Source organism: Sturnira hondurensis, unplaced genomic scaffold, assembly GCF_014824575.4.
Source record: "Sturnira hondurensis isolate 20B ecotype Veracruz unplaced genomic scaffold, ASM1482457v3 Scaffold0004068, whole genome shotgun sequence".
In the NCBI taxonomy this organism is placed as follows: Eukaryota; Metazoa; Chordata; class Mammalia; order Chiroptera; family Phyllostomidae; genus Sturnira; species Sturnira hondurensis.
This window is the reverse complement of record NW_028076699.1, coordinates 6,167,672-6,191,102: the sequence shown is the minus strand read 5'-3', so window position 1 is coordinate 6,191,102 and position 23,431 is coordinate 6,167,672. Positions and strand designations below refer to the sequence as shown.

Here is a 23,431-nt window from a genome sequence, read left to right as displayed (position 1 = left end):
CGCATGACGTACTTACGCCTACGTGCAGCGGCCATCATCGATTCTATCTGTGCCGCCGTTTGCAAAGGGAAGTTCTTTACGCTGCGACTTTCCAATTTCAAGATGGTTGCCTGAGCTCTTTAAATGAGGTCTCCTTCACCTTCTCCGTTTGTGTTTGTGTTTAAAAGCTGGATATGACGCACTAAAGGATCCGACGGAAATAGAACTAAAGGGGTTCTAAAATGGCGAACCGCACGGTGAAGGATGCGCACAGCATCCACGGCACCAACCCTCAGTATCTGGTGGAGAAGATCATTCGGACTCGAATCTATGAATCCAAATACTGGAAAGAGGAATGCTTTGGGTTGACGGGTGAGTGGCAGCGTACCGACCCCAACATCGGCCGCGTTGTGGCCCAGTTCTGACTGGGCGCCGGTAGGACTGGACAGTCTCACCCTGGGGTGGGGTGAGACTGGAAGGAAACTGACTTTCAGAAAAATTTGTACCCCTCCTATATGCCTAGACTTGTGTTGGGCTGTGGACAAACAGGTGGTAGGGTCTTATTACGAATGGTGTCTCACTTCAGTTCTTGGAGTCGTTCCATGTTTAACGATAAGTTCCGGGGTTCCAAGCAGCGGTAAACTCGGGGACCCCGAAAGTCTTAAAAGCAGCATTCCCCCAACCATATTCATGATCTTACTATCCCCAAATGTAAATCATTTGCAGTATTTCCGCGATCGGGTCTTGATGTACGTATTAGTTCTTCAGAGAAGTCTCCTAGGTAGTCTTTTAATCTTTGTTCGAGTTCTGGCTCCTCTTTTTCGTATCTCTGTTACTTCGAGAGCTGTGGCTTCCTCTGTTGTGAAACGAGTGTGATACCCATCTCAGAGTTCTAATCATTAAATGCAATGACATATCGCTGGTAGCGGTGGTGCTGGTTTTTACCACTGTTAAATATTCTTGTTATAATGCTGCCACCACCGCTTAGCTGTGTGTGCCCACGAACCAGTCCTATTGTTGCTCTGAGTCGCCATGAAATTTTAGTCTTGTAAGGTTTATTTGTGGACCCTTTTCTCATTACATAGTTCTGTCCTTGAATGAGCTTCATAACACAGTTGCATCCTGTGTATGTAGATGCCTGCAAATTCAAATTTATCTCTCCAGCTCAGATCTCTCCTGAAGATCTAAATCTCTAATTCCAAGACATGTTAAGTCAGTAGTTCAAAAGTAAACGCAGGACCTCTTTGTCCTCTGTAAGGTGACGTTTTCTTGTATATTTTCATCATATTCTGCATCTTCATTTAACTACTCATCAATGCTTTCTGCCTTGCCAGGCTGTAAACTCCATAAAAATAGTAATTGCGTCCCTCTTCTTTATCCCTCTATCTGAATCTTTAGTAAGTTGTCAACTGTAAGCTTGAGTGAATTAATACAGAATTTATCCTAAAGGAACTTGGAGTCTGATATATAAAATGCTTTCCCATTAATGGTAGGTAGCATTTATTATTTGCTGTGTGTCAGGTTGGTATTAGCATTTATTTGTATTGTCGCATTTGATTCTCACTATAGCCCTTAAACGTTTTATCTTTATTATTTAAATTTTGACTAGCTCAAAAAGAGGTGAAGTGACTTGCCCCAGTTCACACAGCTAGTGTTTGATTTTGACCACATTGGAAAGTTAGCATCCCCATTTTATAGATAAGAGATTTACCCACTGTATGTAGTTATTGAAGAGTTGTTAATTGTACCTTTTTTCTTTTTGGTTTTTTAAAGATTTTATTTACTCTTTTTTTCTTTGAGGGAGGACAAGAGAGGGAGAAAAGGAGAGAAACATCAGTGTGTGGTTGCCTCTCACACGTCCCCAAATGGGGACCTGGTCCACAACCCAGGCATGTGCCCTGACCGGGGATCAAACCTGCCACCCTTGGTTCATAGGCTGGCATTCAATCTACTGAGCCACACTGTCCAGGGCTGCTTTATAAGTTCAGAATTGGGCAAGTAATTGTGGGTAGTCTTGCCCCAGGTCTGTAACTAACTTAGTAAAAGTTTTAACTTCGCCTTCAGCCATCCCTGCCTGTTCTTACGCATCTAGTTTAACACACCTTTAAAATGTCAGAATGTGCCTCTTTTTCAGAACACATAATCTTAACTCTCCTTTAATACAATCTGAGGTTTCCCAATGTCATGTAATCTTCCTTAGTTTCCTTAATTCTAAATGTATAAAAAAATACAAAGCTGGCATTCTCTAGAGCATTTGAGATCTTGCTTCCTGGCATATCACCATTTTGCCTAAATAAACTCATAAAAATTCTCTATGGGTTTGGACATTCTTATATCTCACTTTTAACTCTAAATGTGGCTATATTCCCTCTAACCTGATGGTGACAGGTATGGACCCTGAAGTTAGACTGCTCAGATTTATATCCAGGCCTTGCTACTTTCTGGCTGTGGACCTTGAGCAAGTCACTTAACCTTTCTTAGCCCTCATTTTCCTTAGCTGAAAGTAGGAGCAGTGCTAGAACTTACCCCATTATTTGCTGCAAAGATTAAATAAAATTATATGAAATGTTTAGCTCAGTACCTAGCATATAGTAAATGGTATCTGTTAGCTGCTGTCATCATTATTATTACTATTAATGCATACTTGTTCTAATATTAAACTGGTGGTGGGTATTCAAGAGTACGAAACCTTGAACTAATTTCTCTCCTTTTTTAAATCTGGAAAAGCTTAGCCCTAAAATGTATGTTGTTTTTGTTTTTGTTTTTAGCTGAACTTGTAGTCGACAAAGCCATGGAGTTAAGGTTTGTGGGTGGCGTCTATGGTGGCAACATAAAGCCAACACCCTTTCTGTGTTTGACATTAAAGATGCTTCAGATTCAACCGGAGAAGGATATCATTGTTGAGTTTATAAAAAATGAAGACTTCAAGTGAGTGAAGTGTTGACCAGCTAATACAAAACCTTCAATTTTAGTAGTCCAGAATTTGGCTTTGGTTAAGAGGAATGTTAACTTATATCTTTTCCACAAAGTTCTACTCTAGGATTTTTGCTTTTGAACTCTTGAGTTTGTGTTCTGTCTCTCTTGATTGAATTCATCTCCTTTACTTTTCCAGTCTTGGTGACTTTTCTCCAAGAAAAGTATTTCACAAGTCACTGGATGCCCAGGGGTGAAGAAAACAACATACTATGGGAAGCTAAGAGGGAAAACTTTGGTGTTAGATATAGGTTGTGTCCAGACTCTACTACTTATTAACTGTGACCTTAGAGTAGTAACTAAGTTTTCTCAGTTTTACTTTCTTAACTGTAAAGTAGAGGCAGCAACATCAGCTCAGTGTTGATGTGAGGATTACGTAAGGTAGTGCTATAAATCTCACAACACAGTGTTTGCTACATAGTAAACATCACAAATAGGTGAGCTGCTTTTATTATTCATTGATAAGTATGACAGATACATAGTAATAGTTTACTGTGTGCCACCCTCTGTTCTAAGAGATCTTCCTCTTAGAACAGATTTAAATAATAATTTAACCTTCACCACAACCCTGTGAAAATATTATCCCTATTATAATAGGGGAGGAAACTTAGGCACAAAGAGGTTAAGTAATTTCCCCAAGGTCAGACAGCTAGAAAGTGGCAAAGCTGGCTTCAGATATTCTTTGCTACTGTATTATGTAAGTGGAGAGTTGAATGGTTAGTTTGGATATAAAAGGGAAAAAGAACGAATCTTAAACATTAACAGCTAGAAAACACCTAACTTTTTTTTTTAGATTTATCTTTACATGGGAAGGGAAGGAGAAGGGGAGAGAAATATCAATGTATGGTTGCCTCTTGTGCGTCCCCTGCTGGGAACTGGCCTGCAACCCAGGCATGTGCCCTGACTGGGAATCCTTTGGTTCGCAGGCCTATGCTCTATACACTGAGCTACACCAGCCAGGGGGAAAATATCTTTTATTAGGTACTTACTATGTGCCATATGCTATTCTTAGTACCTTACCATTTCTTTTTTAAATTTTAGGGGGGGAGAAAGAAATACGAATTTGTTGTTCCACTGATTATTTCATTCACTGGTTGATTCTTGTATGTGCCCTAACCAAGGATCAAACCCACAATCTTGGTGTATCAGGACAATGCTTTAATCAACTGAGCTACCTAGTCAGGGCCACATATTTCTTACTTAGTACACCGTGCCAGCAAATTAGGTGCTATCATCAGCATTTTATGAAAATTGATAAAGCAAATAATTTGCCCGGTGTTACAAAGTTAAGTAATAGAATCAGAATTTGAAACAAGATGACTTGGAGTTTTTTCCAGAACAACATTCTGCTGCCTAGCAATAACTTATATATTCATGCCTATATGTATTCCTTTATTGTTAGTAAATATATCTTACATCGTCTGTTAAATTCGGTATCTCATTTGATTCTTAAAACAATCATGTGAGGTATATAGGTTCTATCTTAGTTTTGCAGTTGCTATAATAGACTCTGAAAGTTGAACAATACATCCCAAATTCCCACAGTAAATAAGTGATAGAATGAGAATTTGAACCCTGGTCTCCATATTTTAGCTCTTCCTGTTGCCTCATGCTGCCTCCAAAATTGCAGTTTTCTCATCTGCCGAAGGAAAGAAAAAAAACTTTTGTATTGAATGTTGTCATGAGAAACACCAGTTGTAAAATTCAGGAACTTTCTAGGATGAACTTCTACAATGTTTTAGAACTCTTTACAAACTTTTGTTTCGCTGTCATTTATCTGTCAGGTATGTTCGCATGTTGGGAGCACTTTACATGAGACTGACAGGCACTGCAATTGATTGCTACAAGTACTTGGAGCCTCTGTACAATGACTATAGGAAAATTAAGAGCCAGAATCGAAATGGGGGTGAGTATGCTGCCATGTGATTGAAACTTTATCCTTGAGCCAGTTTTTATTTCACAGACATCTCTGCCTTCACATTGTCACATACATTGTGTGAGTGTTCCCCTTTATCTCTGTAATGGGGAGTACTCCATTAGACTTTTGGCTTCCTCTTGGCCTTAACCAGCCAGCCCTGTCTGCCCACCTTTCCAGCTGCATCTTGTATTAATCCCAGCCTTATATCATGTGCTTCCTCTACATGTGCTGCATCTCATAAGATTTAGCTCTGGAATGAGCTCCATAGAAGCCTTCCCCAAACCTCCCAAAGTCAGTTTTCCATATGTAGAGTCAGTTTTCCATCTTCACAGTTCTTTCTACTGGCCTCTCCTGTAGCACTGTACTTCAATACAGACTTAAGAGTACTTACTCATACTTATGTAGTAGTCCCACTGAAAAATAATAAGTATATCCAAGAAGTGCAGCTCCGTGCCTGTTACAGAGAGACATATTAGTAGTAAAGTGGGATAATGCAATCAAAACCTTTTCTCGCTTAGTGTCATAAAAGATTGGTAACTTTTTTTTCTTTTCCCCTTTCTACTGCTGCATTTATCATTTAGCAGTAGAAGGTTAAGAATTTGGAGTTACACTTTAAACTTTTGTTAACTTATTAATTCACTTGTTGAGTAAATACGTATTAAGCACTAAAAGTTATGCCAAGTACTGTGCTATGTACTGGAAACAACATGAGGACTAAGATGGACATGGTCATGGCCACCATAGAATTACTTACTTGTGATTATATTATGTTAACTAAACTAAGATAGGGTTTCTTTCTTAGTCTTTGGCAGTTTGGGCTAGATAATTCTTTGTAGGGAGCTGTCCTGTGCATTGTAGGATGTTTAACATCATCTCTGACCTCTACTCACTAGAAGTCAGTAGTTCTCCCCACCCTAGTGATGGGGGCAAAATCACCCGTGGATGTGAACTACTGAACTAAAGTAATGTTTACGATAGAAATTCTGAAATTGCTCCATTTACCATAAAACATACATTTTCTACATTTAGAAACATAGTGGTTCACATGAGAAATTACACTTAAGTTATATGATTTATTCAAGAGCATTACCCCTATACAATTCACAGCACAGCTATTTGTGCTTGCTTTTGTGTTTGTCTCGTCTGCTAATTGGAACAGCTTCATTTATCCCATTATCCCCAGCTCCTAAATGAGGTCTGGCACATAGATGGTCTCAGTATGGCCAAATGAATGAATGAAGATAGATGGTGATGACAGGTCTTCAAAGGACTGTAGTTTAAGCCCAGTTTCATAGTAGTCCCCTCTGTATAATTACCACACTCCAATAGCTTTACTATTGAAAGGGAGGCTGGAGAGAATTGACACTTTTACTTTTTAACCTTCTAAATTTTTTTCCAAGTTGCTTGAGCTTATGATTTTTTTAAGATTTTATTGTAATTTTTTGGATTGGGGGAAAGGGGAAGGGAGGGAGAAAGATGAGAGAAACATTAGTGTGAGAGAGAAACATCAATTGGTTGCCTCTTGCCCACCCCCAGCTGGGGACTGGGCCTAAAACCCAGGCCTGTGCCCTGACCAGGAATTGAACCGGTGACCTTTCACTTTGTAGGCCAACGCTCAACCAACTGAGCCACTCCAGTCAGGGCTTGAGCTTGTGATTTTTGTTTCAGAGTTTGAACTGATGCACGTAGATGAGTTCATTGATGAACTACTGCACAGTGAGAGAGTCTGTGATATCATTTTGCCCCGGCTACAGGTAAGATACACTCTTCTACCCCCATAAAAGAGGCAGACACACACATACACTAAGCCACTGAAACCGATGGATTTCAGGAGTCTTCTTAATAAGTAGTTTCTTTAAAAAAAATGTATTTGTCTGTTTGTTTATGTATTGTATGGGTGGAGGGAGGAAGAGAGGGAGAAAAATAATGATTTGAGAGAGAAACACCGGTTGTTTGCCTCTTGTACCTTGACTAGGGACCAGACCTGCAACCTGGGCATGTGCCCTGATGGAAAATAGAACTGGCAGCCTCTTCCTTTGCTGGATTATGCCCAGCCGTGCCACACCAGTCAGGGTTATAAGTAGTCTTTATGTCTGTGAAAAACATTTCCTCTCACAGAAGGGTGAGGGGAAAGCAGATCATTTGAAGGGCAGGGCTTTAAAAGTGAACAATTAACACAAGAAAACTTTTTTCCTTAAAGTATTATATCAAGGAGACTATAGCTAGGGCAGATTTTTTGTAACTTTTTTTGATAGTTTAATGTATTTTATTAGCAAACGTACAGGAACAGCACAGAAGATAGCGTTAAAAACATACTTGCATGTATGATAACTCAGAAAAGTAGAGTGAGTGGATAGAATCTACTCTGATAGAAATGCTACAAACACCATTTAGTAGCCATCAATAAGGAATTTACTTGTTTAAAAAAAAATCCAAATGCTGGCACTGTCCAGAATAACAGGTTTATATTGTTATAAGGTTGAACTATTGAAACTTGTTCACTGAAATATCTTGACTTGCATTAATGCTTTATGTCTCTACATTTATATTTTAAAAATTCACACACAAATGAAAATGGGAAAGCGCCAGTGACTGATTTCTGTCCTCTGTCTTTAACTTGCAATTATATACTTAGGTGACTCTCAACCCCATGGAAAACAGATCTCACGTTCAGAACTACCAATAACAGGAAGAAGAGAATGTTTTTTTTAAAGATTGAAATGTTTTTCATTATAGTGGATTCTTAAGTACATTCTCCACATATGCGGTGTGCTAGCTGGATGTCTTTTGGCATGATTGTTACATGTTTGGCTTGGGTAGCACACAGGTTGGGTCTTTAAAAAGGCCAGCTAGTTAGGCTTCACTTTCCTCCTGCAAGGCACCAATAGCTGCACTCTGGAAGCGCAGATCTGTTTTGAAGTCCTCAGCTATTTCTTGCACCAGACACTGGAAGGGAAGTTTGCAAATCAGCAGTATAGTGAATGCCATACTACCAGGAATGAATGAGTAACTTCTAATTTCATGAATGCCATACTACCAGGCCTATAATGATGAGGTTTCTTCAGCTCTCCAGTAGAGGGTGCACTCTTTGGAGCAGTCTTGGTAGCTAGTTGCTTCCTTGGTGCTTTACCACCAATTTGCAGGCAGTCTGCTTTATACAAGCCATGGTATAAAGCTCTTTACTTAATGCTCTTCTCCTTTGGCTGGAGCTTGGTAATCTCGATTTTTTAAAACTTTTTAAAAAGATTTTATTTATTTATTTATCTTTAGAGGGGAAGGAGAGAGGGAGAGAAACATCAATGTATGGTTGCCTTTTTTGCGTCCCCTGCTGGGAGTTGGCCTGTAGGGAACTGGCCTGCAACCCAGGCATGAGCCCTGACTGGGAATCGAACCGTGGTCCTCTGGTTCGCAGGCCTGTGCTCAATCCACTGAGCTACACCAGCCAGGGCTCAATTATTTAAAACTTTTTAAGCAACGTTTCTCAAACTGAGCTTCATATAAAAGTTAGGATATAAAACAGGTAAAAGGAGGGTCAAGAGTGGTACACCAAAACCTTAACCCCTAAAATAGCACTGTAATCATCCTGCTTCTCTTTCCCAAAGATAAAGGATTGTCCATGAAGCACCTTTCAGGAATGGCTTTTACAGAGTATGATTTTTTTTTTCTTTTTCTTTTTTAAATATATTTTATTGATTATGCCATTACATTTGTCCCATTCCCCCTTCACTCCCCTCCACCCTTCACAGCCCTCCCCCACCATTCCCCCCCTTTAGTTTATGTCCATGTGTCACAAGTTCTTTAGATTCTGTATTTCCCATAGTATTCCTGCCCTCCCCCCATCTATTTTCTACCTACCATCTCTGCTACTTATTCTCTGCACCTTCTCCCCCCTTCTCCTCCTCCCACTCACTCCCCTGTTGCAAACCCTCCATGTGATCTCCATTTCTATGGTTCTGCTCCTGATCTAGCTGTCCTCTTAGTTTGTTTTTGTTTTAGGTGTGGTTGTTAATAACTGTGAGTTTGCTGTCCTTTCACTGTTCATATTTTTTTAAGTGACTTTTTTTATTTTATTTATTTATTATTTATCTTTAGAGGGTAAGGAGAGAGGGAGAGAAACATCAATGTATGGTTGCCTTTTGTGCGTCCCCTGCTGGGAGTTGGCCTGTAGGGAACTGGACTACAACCCAGGCATGTGCCCTGACTGGGAATCGAACTGCGATCCTCTGGTTCGCAGGCCCGTGCTCAATCCACAGAGCTACACCAGCCAGGGCCTTCAGTGTTCATATTTTTTTATCTTCTTTTTCTTAGATAAGTCCCTTTAACATTTCACATAATAAGGGCCTGGTGATGATCAACTCCTTGAATTTGACCTTATCTGAGAAGCACTTTATCTGTCCTTCTATTCTACATGAAAGCTTTGCTGGATAAAGCAATCTTGGCTGTAGGTCTTTGGATTTCATGACTTGGAATACTTCTTTCCAGCCCCTTCTTGCCTGTAAGGTCTCTTTTGAGAAATCCTCTGACAGTCTGATGGGAACTGCTTTGTAGGTGACTGTCCCCTTATCTCTTGCTGCTTCTAGGATTCTCTCCTTCATTTTAATCTTGGCTAATGTAGTGATGATGTGCCTTCTTGGGTCCATCTTCTCTGGGACTCTCTGAGCTTCCTGGATTTCCTGGAAGTCTATTTCCTTTGCCAGACTGAGGAAGTTCTCCTTTGTTATTTGTTCAAATAAGTTTTCCACTCGTGGCTGTTCCTCTTACCCTTCTGGTACCCCTGTAATTCGGATGTTGGAGGTTTTTAAAGATGTCCTGGAGGTTCCTAAGGTTCTCCTCATTTTTTTTGAATTCTTGTTTCTTCCTTCTTTTCTGTTTGGTTGTTTCTTTCTTCCTTCTGGTCCACTCCCTTGATTTGGTCCCAGTTTCCTTTCCATCACTATTGGTTTCCTGTGCATTTCCCTTCATTTCAATCATTTTAGCCTACATATGTTCCTCTAATTTGTGGCTAAAATCAACCAATTCTGTGAGCATCCTGATCACCTGTGCATCTAAACTGTGCATCTGAAAGGCTGGCTATTTCTTGGTCACTTAGAATTATAGGCTCTGGGGCTTTGAGCTGTTCTTGAGTCATAATGCTTGTTCTGTTTGCACCTGTTATGTATGAGGGGCGGAGCCTTAGGTGTTAGGAGCCTCAGGGCCAGGGGACCTAGTTGCTGGGTTGTGACGCTGTATGTGGGGGCGGGGTCAGAGAGGCGAAAAAAAATGACACTTTGCTCTGCTCTCTCTCAGATTTCTGTCCCCTCTGCGGCTTCCCACAAGCAAATTGGGCCCCTGTGGTGCCAGGTCCTGGGTGTGTGAGCCCGTGTACTCTCCAGGACCCTGTGGATCTCTCCCACGAACCCTCTGTGAGCCTGGGAGCCTCTCCCGGCCCCTTGACCCCAAGAAAGGCTTTCCAGTTGGTACTTTCAGGCTCTAATTCCCGTTGCTGAGGTCCTGAGCAATCTGTTCGCTCCTTTGCTTGGTTTATCTGCGCGTGAATGTGTGACCACAGTCAGACAGCCTCCACCTCCACCTCCGCTCCTGGGTTGGTCAGACCGAAAGGTCTTTCCAGCCCAACCCGCTCCACAGCTACCTCCGCCTCTCTTACCGGTCTGGCTGAGTGGTTCATCGGACTTCGGTACAGTTCAGTTTTCACTGTTTTGGCTGCGTTTTTGTTTCTAAAACTTAGCTGTCTTTAAATTTAGTTGTGGGAGGGGGCACAATGTTTCCACCTACGCCTCCATCTTGGCCGGAAGTCCAGCCAGAGTATGATTTTAAAACTGTTGACAATACAAAGGGAAAACAGATACAGTAGGTAGCTTGAAGAGAAAGGGATTATGGGGATTTCTAAAGAGAGAATGGAGAGATGACTGAACAGGGAATTAGGAGACCTGAATTTCTGGGTTATTATTACAGCTTTGGGGCCTGGTCTTATTTTTCCCATTTATAATGTGGAAAAGGCAGACTACCTCACTGATCTCTAAATTGCCCTATGGGACTGGTTTAAGGCTACTGAAAGGAATAAGAGGAGACAACCCTACATATCCCAACCAGGGTAGTTCCTTGTTCTCTAAGTTACATATGGGGCTTGAGATTGAGATTTTGTTTGAGCAAAGGGTTTCCTTTAAATAGCTGTATTAAGGTGTAATTGACATGGAATAAACTACATATATTTAAAGTGTTACAGTCTGGTAAGTTTTTACCTATGTGTGTATACCCTTTAAAATGTCAGCACAGTCAAGATTAGTGAACATATCCATCACCCCAAAGTTTCCTTCTTCTGAGTAATCTCTCCCCTCACCTCTTAGCAACCACTGATACGTATGCTGCCTGCCACAATAGTTTCTATTTTGGAATTAATACAGTACATTCTCATTTTTATCAGTTTTCTCATTTAGCATAATTATTTTGTAATTCATCTATGTTGCATGTGTCAATAGTTGGGTTTTGGGGGGTTTGTTTTTTTTTAATTGTTGAATGAGTGCCATATCTCTCCTGTTCCATACTGGTTGCTCTAGACTATATAGTGAAGAGAATGAGATATCAAATTAGAAAACCTGACTTCCAGCCAAGATGGAGACATGGGTAGATACACTTTGCCTCCTCACACAACCAAAAGGACAACAAAAAATTAAAAAACCAAAAACCAGAACTGCCAGAAAATTGAACTGTATGTAAGTTTAACAACCAATGAGTTAAAGAAGAAACTTTCATCCAGACTGGTAGGAGATGTGTAGATAGGCAGTCAGTGTGAAGAGGACTTGTGGCAAGGTAGTGGCTGGTAGTCCCACATTTGCGTGCAGATAAACCAGGAGGAACAACTGGAGAGTAAGGCAGACCGTACAACACAGGCTTCCAGCGTGGAAAAGAAAGCCTTAAAACCTCTGGCTGTAAAAACCCATGTGGTTGCAGCAGTGGGAGAATCTCACAGCTTCAGAGGGAGTTCGTTGGAGAGATCCACAGGGTCCTAGAATGTGTACAAATCCACCCACCTGGGAATCAGCACCAGAAGGGCCCAATTTGCTTGTGAGCAGCAGGGGAACTGACTGAAAGCTAGCAGAGACCCGAGCATGTGGCATTGTTTCCTCTCAGACCCCTTCCCCACAGACAGCAGCACCTCAGTGCAGCAATGTGGGTTGCCCTACCCCTTACAACCTAACAGGTACACCGAGACAAAGAAAAATGGTCCAAGTGAAAGAACAGATAAAAGCTCCAAAAACAGAACTAAGCATGAAGATGCATAGTCGAAAACACTGGTAATCAGGATGCTCACAGAAATAACCAGTTGAGTATGGCCACAAAATAGAGGAAAAAGTGAAGGCTATGCAAAGTGAAATAAGGAAATGTATACAGGGAACCAACAGTGAACGGAAGGAAACCAGGACTCAAGTTGATTTGGAGCAGAAGGAAGAAATAAACATTCAACCAGAACAGAATGAAGAAACAATTCAAAACAACAAGGAGAGGTTTAGGAACCTGCAGGTCAGCTGTAAGCATCCTAACATTCAAATCAGATGTGCCAGAAGGAGAAGAGGATGAACAAGTAGTTGAAAACAATGAAGGAGAACATCCCCAATCTGGCAAAGGAAAGAGACATATAGGAAGCCCAGAAAGTCCTAAAGAAGTTGAATTCAAGGAAGCACACACCAAGGCACATCATAACCACATTACCCAAGATTAAAGATAAGGCGAGAATCTTAAAAGCAAGAGAAAAGGAAACAGTTACCTACAAAGGAGTTCCCATAAGATGATGACTCCGTCCAACAAAGCTATCATTTAGAATGGAAGGGTAGATAAAGTGCTTCCTAGGCAAGGTAAAGTTAAAGGAGTTCATCATCACCAAGCCCTTATTATATGAAATGTTAAAGGGACTCATCTAAGAAAAAGATCAAAACTATGTGCAGTAAAATGATGACAAACTCACAACTGAACCTAAAAAAAAAATTTTGAAAACCTAGAACAGGAACAGAATCACAGAAATGTAGATCACATGGAGGGGTACCAGGGGCAAGAATGGAGGAAAAGGTACATGGAATAAGAAACAATTGAAAGGTACAAAGGAGACAGGGGGAGGTTAAGAATACCATAGAAAATAGTGAAGCCAAGAAACTTATATGTATGACCCATGGGTGTGAACTAAGTGGGGGGGGGTGGCAAATAAGGGGGGCTGCATTACAGGAATAAAGGGGAGAAAAAATGGGACAACTGTATTTAATAGCATAATTTTATTAATAGCATAATAAAATATAATTTAAAAAACTTGCTTTTTGGGATCCAATTCTCACATTACTGTGTGTTACATTAGTTATTATTACTATTATCTGCTTTTATTTTTTTAAAGTACTCCAAGAAATATAATACTTGGACAGTCAGGTTATAGCAGCTAAGGGTTCTGAAGCCCTGTCAGCTATAAGCAGCAAGCCTACTGAAAAAATGAGGTTATGTGCATGGAGTCCAGAAGACTACAAAACAGGACTCACTGAGGAGAAATGGAAATGACTGATGTATATTACCAGCAGATGTGTTCTAGTATGGGCCTCTTACGTGTCCTAGATGAAGTGACCCTTAAGACTATCTCTTTCTCTGATTCTGTTATTATTAAGCAACCCAGTGGTCATCAGTTTAGCTTCTGATGTGCCCTGTCATTGGCAATGAACTACAGTGGAATGAATTCTAATTTCATCAAACACAAATGCTGTGTATTAATATTTAAACTTTAAGTCACTTCCAACTCAGAGCATTGGGGATTCTGGGTACCCCCTCTGATGCAGTCCTAGATCCCCAACTGTGGTGATTTTCTGTGACTGGAAAGCACTTTTCTGAAGGGTTGGCTTCACTGAGTGTCATTTTTGTCACATTTCTCCCAACCTTTATAGAATTTTATTAGGAATGAGTGAGAGCTAAATAGAATACATATTTACTATTCCAGGGCTATCCAACATTCTTTACATGCTTTGCACAAGAAAATGATAAGGGATCTTACTACCCGGCTAGTCTGTTTGGTGGTTTTGAACTTACTCTTGCCTTTTGGGTTCTCAATGATTCAGTAAGTACTGCTAAGCCATATCTCAGAAGAAAATAGAACCACATGAATTGTTTATGTGCTGTGCATTAAAATGCACAGTTCGGGTTGGATGGGGCAGGGGAGGTAATGGCAGGAAAATGGAGACATACTTCAACAATAAAAAATAAAATGCATGACTCTTGATAGCTAGCTCTCTGAATCTTGGGTATAATGGAGAATTGGTGCTACTCTGAAACAGGGCCTGAGGTACTCTTCAGCCCTCAAACTAGGCTGAGCCTAAGTGGATCTCTTGGGGTAGGTTCGGATCTGAGCCTCGAACTGCCAGCCAATATAGTATAAGCCATGAACTTATGGACCTTGTATATGAAGTTCATGGGGGTTTTTTGTATTTGAGGCTATATCAACCCTGATACCTATTCCAGTGACCTTAGAGTATAAGACCACAGGTAGTAGAGCCAACAGAAAAAGGAGATGTTCCTTCCAGCTTTGTATCTGTTTATAGGGCAGCTTAAAAGACTATGTAACTTTCAGGTATGTTAAACTTCTTAGGACAATCATAAACTATCCAGGATGTCTTCAAAATGAAATTATTGGGTTGGCCAAAAAATTTATTTTTTTATGTAACATGGCTCTGGTAGAGCATAGTTGTCTTTAACTTCATTTGAAATAGTTTTGTTAGATTATGTTGTGATAGTTATCATATCAATGTGCATTTAAAAAAAAACAACTCACCAAAACTGGTGAATTTTTGTGTAGGTATTTAATATTGAAGGTGGAAGAAAATCCATGTTTTTGGCATATTATGCTTTATTATTCCAATAAAGGAAAAAAAACTGAAACGCAAAAATGGAATTGTTCAGTGTGTGGAGAAGGTCCTGTAATTGATTGAACATGTCAAAAGTGGTTTGCAAAGTTTTATGCTGGAGAGTTCTCTTTGGACAATGATCCACTGTCAGGTAGACCAGTTGAAGTTGATAAACAAATCAGGACACTGAGAACAATCAGTGTTGTACTATGTAGGAGATAGCTGAGATACTCAGAATATCCAAATCAGTAAAGTTATTGGTAAAATGAAAAATGTGACTTTTATTTTACAAAAAAGTCTAAATGGATTTTCGGCCAACCTAATACTTCAACTGTTGCTCCATAGTTTTTCTGTCAATCTCAGAAGCCCAGTGTTGGGTCTTCAGGACACAGAAGAAATAAAAAGGCCCCTAACACTCTTGTGTTCTCTTTAGAAACGCTACGTGCTAGAGGAAGCTGAGCAATTGGAGCCTCGGGTTAGCGCTCTAGAAGAGGATATGGATGATGTGGAGTCCAGTGAAGAGGAGGAAGAGGAAGATGAGAAGGTCAGGTACCTGGGAGCTTAAGGGTGGAGGAGGGATAGTTCTGGAGATGGGAATGGTGCCCTTTTTTGGTTTTGATTTTTAATTTTAACAAAAAAATACAGTATTTAGTAACATTACAGGCTTTAGAGTTAAGTAGTCCTTGGTTCATATCCTAGCTCTGCTATATATAGTGGTATAATTTTGTGCAAATTATGTCATCTCAGTTTTCTATGTAAAGGATACTGATACCTTTCTCTTAGGACTGTTAATGAGTATTAAATGAGATAATATAAAGTCCTTAGCATAGTATTGGGGCATTGTAATTGCCCAGCAATTATGATAGTTATTCATTAAATACTACTTAATAAAATATTATTAAATGAAGCTATTTAAAATAAAAACTTAAGACAAAAATAATGCTGTCCTAAGAACTAAGCCTAGTTTATATCATTGAACTATCTTAAGAACTAAGCCTGGTTTTAAAAAAATAAGTGCCTACTGTATCGTCACATTCTATCATATTAATTACAATGCTGAAAAGTTGGGAGCAGTTAAATAAACTAACATATCAACTCACCAGAGTATTAAGCAGCCATTTAAGCTGTTAGGAAAAGTGTACAGTAATGTAGAAATGCTTATAAGTTAAAAAAGAAGGCTTTAAAACATTTGTGACTAAAATTAAAGCAACAATATGTGTGTACAAAAAGGCTAGGGGGTGATACAAGAAATGCTGCCTTACCGATACTGGGACAGTACACTTCCATTATAAATGGAAGTGCTGCTCTGAGCCATCAGTGTCCCTTGATGTTTAGTGCAAAAGGAAGCACAATCATTCATGAATTCAAAGCTATACAAAGCTGAGGTGTTCTTCTGTGGTGAGGGAATGGAAAATTTTAATCACATACCAAAGTGAAGAGACTGTGCCTCAATTTACCTGTCAGCCTAGCTTCAACAGTGATCATCTCATAGCCAGTTTATCGGTTCTTTTTAAAGTTCTTTTTACTTTCACAGACGGGAAGGGAGGGAGAGAGGGAGAGAAACATCAGTGTGAGATACATTGATGGGTTGCCTTTTGCATGCCCCCAACCCAGTCATGTGCCCTGACAGGCATGTGCCCTGACTGGGAATCTAACCAGCAACCTTTTGGTTCACAGGCCAGCAGCACTCAGCCCACTGAGCTACACTAGCTAGGGCTGTTAATCAGTTTTTAAAATAAGTTGGTTCTTGAATGTCCTCCCAAGATGATGAATGCCTTTTTGTCCCTGGAAAGTTTGTGAATTCATGGATTTAAGCATATTTGATATACTTCCAATCATTATTTCTCTTGATGCTCAAATTATCCTGTTTTTGGCCGGGGGGCGGGGGGGGGCTCAACTTGTCTCATGAAACGTTAATACAATCATAGTCTCATCATTCTTGCTTTGTTATGACAATATGTCCTTTTTTAGAAATTTTACTGTACTTTTTCATTAGCATTTATTCCCCTTACACCCACCTCCCTGCCATGATCACCAGTTTTGTCCATGTCCCTGAGTCCTTTTTTCCTTTTTTGCTCAATGTTTGGACCCCTTAACACCCCCCTCCAAGAGCTGTCAAGCCTGCTACAAATGTCTCTGTGTTGCTTGTTTGTTCATTAGATTCCACATATTAGTGAAGTCATAATGGCAATATGTTAAAGTCATATCTTAATAGCCTCTGCCCCCAACCCTTGGTTCCATTTAATAACAAGATAGGATATTTAGATACAACTTAGGCACTTCAAGTGCTTGTTATTTGTTTCGTCAATGTTATAAGGCCTTTATTAGTTGGCTGAGCGTGGGGAAAATTTTTTTGTGTGATTAAAGTACACTAGGAGTTTTACTTATCTTGTATCTCTTTTTTTTTTTGCATTAGAAAGGCAACTTCTTAAGGAATTAAATGTAATTACTTGCCTCTCACTGCTCTGAAAAAGTCACAAAATAGTTATACCAACACTAGAACAGTAATGGGATTATTGGAAAGTTTGGGGCAGGGGAGTGGAAATTGTTTCTCCTCAGGGTTATCCCTCTGTATTCAAATTACTGTTTTTAAATCACTTGAAGGTAGGATTTGAGACAGGATGGCTAGGGTAGCGTAGCAGTGTTTCTGGATGGCTCTCTGTAAGCCTGTGCTCATCCCTGATCCATCCATCTCATTTCCAGTTGGAGAGAGTACCATCACCTGATCACCGCCGGAGAAGCTACCGAGACTTGGACAAGCCCCGTCGCTCCCCCACACTGCGCTACAGGAGAAGTAGGAGCAGGTCTCCCAGAAGGTAAGGCCCTAGTCATTTGCCTCTTCCAGAGAGACTTTAAGCACTGTAGTGCTGTGGACTTCCAGGAAGGGAACATGCCAAGTCTGTGGAGAATGTTTGCTTGCCCAGTATTAGTTATTGGAAAATAACTACCCACAAAACTTCAGTGTAACACAACCACCATTTATTTAAGTTCTCATGTCAATGTGGTCTTGGATAGGCAGTTTTTTAGTATGTTATCTTCACTCACCTGTTTTTCAGTCTATTGGCAAGTATAGGATAGCCTTATTTGAATAACTGGGGCAGTTCATCTCTTCTCTGGTGTGTCTCATGATGCTAGGCTAGGTTAGGTACGTTCTCATGGCAGTGGTAGGATTCAGGAGCAAACAAGACCAGTCATGCAGGTTTCTTTCCACTATATGGTGGTATCACATTTGTAAATACCCCATTGGCCACAGCAAATCACTTGGAGTGGGAGGATGCTAAAAAGTTACATGACTAAGCAGCTGGATAACAGATGGGTTAAGAATTGGGGCAGTTTTTGCAATCTACAACATCCAAGGCACCTACCTACTAAGGCTCTTTTTCCTGTTTTCTTTCCATAGGCGGAGTCGGTCTCCCAAAAGGAGGAGGTAAGCCTTTAGGGATTTGTAATGAAGGCTAGGGATTTAGGGAGGGAGGCTGTTGTGATTATATTGTCAGATGTGAGAGTCTGACCAGTCATTTCCACAGCCCCTCCCCTCGCCGAGAAAGGCATCGGAGCAAGAGTCCACGACGTCACCGGAGCAGGTCCAGAGACAGACGGCACAGATCCCGCTCCAAGTCCCCAGGTATAGTATTTGGGCCTTTTGCTATTGGTTGTCTTAACAAAGAAATGTAATAGGAGCATTAACCTCCTGCAATACTGGAGTGCCTGTGTTACTTCTTAGAAGAAAAGAAAATGGACTTAGAATTTGAAAATCACAGTTCACATCTTGACACTCACATACAAGCTTTGCTTGCATGTTTAGCCTGTTTCTTCATCTGAAATTTTAGGAATAAGCCCTAACAGTAGTGGTAAATAAACCAGTGTAATGTTTGTATAATTAGCCATGAAGCCCTGAATGTGTATTAAGTGGGTTTAGTTCTCTTCCTACCATACGAGCACCACTAGTCCAGAGAGGTGCTACCAAAATAGAGGTAGTCCCTAGCGTATGGCAAAAAAAAGTATTAAGCCAATGGAAGGGATTACAGGAGGTGAAAATGACAGTGGAGGAGTAGGAGAGCAGAATCTCATTCAGCCATTGGCCTTTTCTTCCCCAGGACATCACCGCAGTCACAGGCATAGGAGCCACTCAAAATCTCCTGAAAGGTATAAATTGACCTTTATTTTGACTTAAGACTTTTACTCTTTATTCAGAAATTAATGCCCCAATCACAACTAAATTTCACCTGAAATTTTGTTTCGATGGGAATAGTTAGGAATTTTCCTTCATTAGGATAAAATTGGTTTGTTTTCCAGAAAAATCCTAGAATCAGATGGTTCTGTATTGTTTTGTTTTTCCTTGTAGGACTGTAGCTTTGGGTAGTGATAAGGGTATATGAGCTTTGGTCTCAGGAGACCTGGGCTTACACCCCTACCTTTAACACTTAAGAGAGTGACATTGGCCACGTTACTCACATTTGATAAGCTTTCATTAGAAATGTTTATATGCTGTACACTGTTAGGTACACTTGATCTCTCAGAGGTCATTTCCTCAATGGTATATTTTGGATAGTACATTATGTTGCTGTGAGACATAAAAACACTAGGTACATTGGGTAACGTCTCTGTCCCCATCAGTGTCACCATACCCTGGTTTTCCCCAAAAGTCCTTGCCTAGATCCTTGAACAGATGTTAAATTTAATAATGTGTGTGTTGCCATTTCAGATCTAAGAAAAGCCACAAGAAGAGCCGGAGAGGGAATGAGTAATGGACTCAGTTTGGGTTTGGTCCAAATGGCCTATTGCAGATATGAAAGCATCTCTGTATGTAGAACGATTAAGATCTTCTCCCGAGGCAGCTATGAAAATATTTTGTTGGGTTGTTTTGTTTTGTTTTTCTTTACCTAAAAGTGTCTCCACCTTTTTTTTTTTTAATGAAAGAGGTGCTGAGTTTTGTATCTCTTTTTTAATACTATTCCATGTTTGAGGGATTATGCTCCCCAAGGGCTGCTTTTGACCTCTTTGTACAACCAACACTGAGGATTTGAGGATGTGACCACCTAATGATCCTTCTGTTATTAAATTTCAGACACCCATTTTCCATCATTCTGTAGTTTTTGGTTTGCTTCATGATTGGAACTGTTCTGAGAATCCTAAGATTTGTGTAGCTATTTCATTGAAAGGCAAGTTAGTCAAACATATTAGTGCCACATTTTTCTCCAGCAGTAGCAGGTGACAGTGAACATGAGAACTGACTGATTGGAAGCAGCTTTGAAAGGAAAAAAAAATGCTGTGAGTCTTCTTATAGATTGTTTAACCCAGATGCATTGAACAGTTAAACAAAGTAATTTAACACCTTTTAAGAGTATTCTTCCAGTGTTTCTTCCACACAAGCCTTGAATTCCAGATTAAGATGCTTAGCCTTTATTTTACACGAACTGACATTATTCTAGTCTAGGCAGTAGCAGTAGGTCAACAAAATGGAAAAGGTTTGATGGAGACAAAAGTAATACCACTCAGGGTTCTGACCTGAATTGTTGGAAAACAGTGCTATTCATAAAGCCAGAAAATATAGTTGGAATAGACCAGGTTTTACAGGGGCAGTTAGGGTTGTGGTAGTGAGAATACACATTCAGTTCAACTTAGAAGTTAATTTGAGACAGCTGTGGTATATCTAAACAAACCTTAGACGGAAACAGGGAATGGAATTGAGCATAGTGACCTAGCCACAAATTGACAAGGTTTGTTTAGGTAATTGTGGATGTGGAGAATTGAACAGATTGCCCAGGGACTGTGTGTTTATGTAGGAAAAGCCAATAACAATCATAGGCAAGAGCAACACTGGTGAGAGGAAGAAATGCAATCACAATTGAAAACTGAAATGAACCATTCTGAAAAAATGAGAACAGGTGTAAGGATGCAGAAACAAAGTAAGGACTAAAGAATGTCCGTGAGCGTGGATAATCAAAAGGGTGTCAGGATCTTTGCTAGAAAAAGTTATGTTTACCTGTACGTTATCTTTAAAAATGGAAAGTGATTAGATGGCTTCCTACAGCTCTGGTCCCAGCAAAAATTGAATACCAACAGCCTCACACAGGATGGATCCAGTTTCCCGGGAAGCCGTATCTAGCCACAGGATTCACATTCTACTGCTTGATTGAACTGAAGGATTTTTGCAGCAATATTGAAGTATTTAGCCATCATGCTGTGATTTCAGATTTTCCAGTGATTCATATACTTTGGCTAATAAAAGTTGTCCACCAGAGCTACTGTGGTTTATCATACCACTGTATGTGACTGTCTTTAAAAAATAAGTATAAGCACCTCTATTTGCATTTGTTACAGAGTCCCAGCAGCTATTTCTTACCAGTGATTTAGGTAGAAAGAAATGTCTTGGCTACATAACCTATGGAGCAACCAAGTCATCCATTGTATTATTAAAATATTTAAAGTTCACTTTAAAATGAAAATTTTTCATTTGTCTTAAAAAAAATTTTTAGTAACAAAACAAACCTCCCCAAACATAAAATGAAGGCATACTTATTAGGCATATGGTGAAATCTGGACCAAATTGGGGCAGCATAGCCAACCTGTAGTAGGAAGCAGATTGTCCCTATCCTCTTGTTAGTGCAAAGACAACAGTAGATGGGACATGATGAACATCTATCTGTAGATAGTTTTGATAAATTACACATGTGTAGAAGAGATGGAGCTTGCTGAAGGCCCATTTCTGTCATCTGTCTACTAGTTAGCCTAGTAAATGAGGCCTTGGAACTGTAACTTTATGCCTTTACCTTTGGCCTATAAAACATTTTTTATATCTTATCAGGAAAAAATTCTTATTCCTTAGATAAAATGCATTCTGATGTTTTCTATATAGTAACAGTTTTTAATGTTGGGTGCAGACCACTAAATTGAATTTACTTCACACAATTTGAATTATACTGCCTTAAAAGCTTTGCCATTGGGCACAATGACTTGTAAATACTAAAAAATGAAGGGAGAAAATTGTTCTGAGAGGCTTATGACATAACAATCCAAGGCAAGTCTCATTCCTCCTAGCCCCTTTATATTATTTTCAGCAGACCTAAATTTACATAAGCATTAATCAGAAAACAAAGATCACAAGTGCTGGCTACCCCTCAAAAAGTTAAAGTAACAATTTCTCCACACAGAAACCATATAAAAATGATCTGTTTCAGAAAATGCAAATATAAAACTAAAAAGAGATGGTAAATTAGTTTGGCAGAGTATAAAATGAAGATGTGAAAAACTGGAAAAAATGAAACCTTAGAAAACAAAATGTTAACAAGGCATTGAGAAAATAGGCTGGAGAAAATTTAAAATGGATAATAAAAGCTGAAGATAAAAACAAAACCCTGCATGTGCATAACTGGCATTCCTGATGAGAACTGTTAGCAAATCAAACTTAAAAATTCAAATAGAAAAACTTCCTGAAACAAAAACAGCCTATTAAGAAATATCCTGATGAGTTTCAGAGAGAATATCAAATCATGGGTAGTGAGGGAAAATCAAAGTCTCAGATCTTACAGCATACTTCATGGGGCAAGGACTGTGCCAGGAATTTTATACCCAACCCAAGTTGTCTTTAAAATATTAAAGGGAGTGGACATTCTTAAGGATGCAAGAACTTAAAAGTTGGAAAAGAACTGTGTGATCTATGAAATTAGCCAAGCAAGAAATGAATCAAATTAAGGACCTAGGAAAAAAGCAGTAAAAGGAGTGGTAGTGAACATCTTAGAAACTTCCAATAAATATTGAGAAATTATTTAAGATCAAATTAAGTATTTGAACATTGTCTATATAGGAATAATACAGCCAGGAAGGAGAGACACTCGGTACTAGTTGCATTTCTCAGGAGTCATATATACTATTTAAAATAACCTCAATTTTCAGAGGAAACTTAGATCTAGGTTCTCATACAAAATTTTAAAGTTGAGCATTTTGCCACCTTTATATTGTTAAATCCAAGTAAAATTAATTTGTTATATTTACTCAAAACAGCATATGAGCCCATTTTTTGATAAAACTATATACATATGTCTATGTTTAAGAGAGATGACTGGAATGAATAAAATTCTCCAGATAATAGTATTTATTTCTGGCTGATGGACTATTAAATGTTTTAGCTCACCTTATTTTTTTATTTTTAAATAAACATTTAAATTACCCTTTATAGGAAAAAGTGAATTTGGAATTTAAAGCTTTTTCATAAGCTTACCTACACATTTTATATATTTGTTGGAAATGCAATTTGGTAGCCACTTTTCAAGATGGTGATCTGGCACTATGTCACAGGAATCTTGGGATTTTTATCCTTTTTTACCTAATAATCCCATGTATAAGAATTCACAATATAAAAGCAAACACAAAAAATAGCTTTACCCCAGAAATAAAACTAGCCCACTTACACCATATACAAAAAATAAAAAATGAATTAAAGACTAAAACAGAAATATAAGACCTGAGACCATAATACTCCTGGAAGAAAACATAGGCAATAAACTTACAGATGTGGTCCTAGCCACATTTTTAAAGATACGTCTCATAAGGCCAAGACAAGCAAAAATGAACGGGTAGTACTACGTCAAAGTTCGCACTGCAAAAGAAACCACCTACAACAAAAAGGCAATCTACTAAATAGGAAAAATTATTTGCAAATGATGTATCCAAATAAGGGGTTAATATCTAAAAT

At 39.3% G+C, this 23,431-nt stretch overlaps 2 protein-coding genes and 1 non-coding gene across 3 annotated transcripts in view; 1 reads left to right on the top strand and 2 right to left on the bottom strand.

Annotated features, from left to right (window-relative positions):
• The first annotated feature begins 26 nt into the window (after positions 1-26).
• PRPF38A (pre-mRNA processing factor 38A) lies at positions 27-23,377 on the top strand. Its single transcript, XM_037043276.1, has 10 exons — positions 27-351; positions 2,748-2,907; positions 4,737-4,858; positions 6,539-6,624; positions 15,170-15,280; positions 17,440-17,552; positions 18,137-18,163; positions 18,264-18,361; positions 18,834-18,882; positions 19,442-23,377. Exons 1-10 carry the CDS (start codon positions 222-224, stop codon positions 19,482-19,484), a joined length of 939 nt encoding a protein of 312 aa, XP_036899171.1. The 5' UTR covers positions 27-221; the 3' UTR covers positions 19,485-23,377.
• Positions 4,219-23,431, bottom strand: part of TUT4 (terminal uridylyl transferase 4) — a 127,250-nt gene continuing 108,037 nt past the window's right edge. The window contains exons 32-33 of the transcript XR_005066024.1: positions 5,262-5,324; positions 4,219-4,591 (exon numbers count right to left, since the gene is read on the bottom strand). The gene's annotated coding sequence lies outside the window, so the exon portion shown is untranslated. The remainder of the gene's footprint in view (positions 4,592-5,261; positions 5,325-23,431) is intronic.
• TRNAC-ACA (transfer RNA cysteine (anticodon ACA)) lies at positions 6,436-6,514 on the bottom strand. The gene has a single exon. It is a non-coding gene; the product is annotated as a tRNA-Cys (tRNA).

Excerpts from the sequence above, each read along its gene's own strand:
- PRPF38A (XM_037043276.1), top strand. The coding sequence starts at position 222 with ATGGCGAACCGCACGGTGAAGGATGCGCACAGCATCCACGGCACCAAC. Across the intron at positions 17,553-18,136 it reads AGGAGCAGGTCTCCCAGAAG|GCGGAGTCGGTCTCCCAAAA; the intron begins GTAAGGCCCTAG and ends TTCTTTCCATAG. Across the intron at positions 18,883-19,441 it reads CACTCAAAATCTCCTGAAAG|ATCTAAGAAAAGCCACAAGA; the intron begins GTATAAATTGAC and ends TTGCCATTTCAG.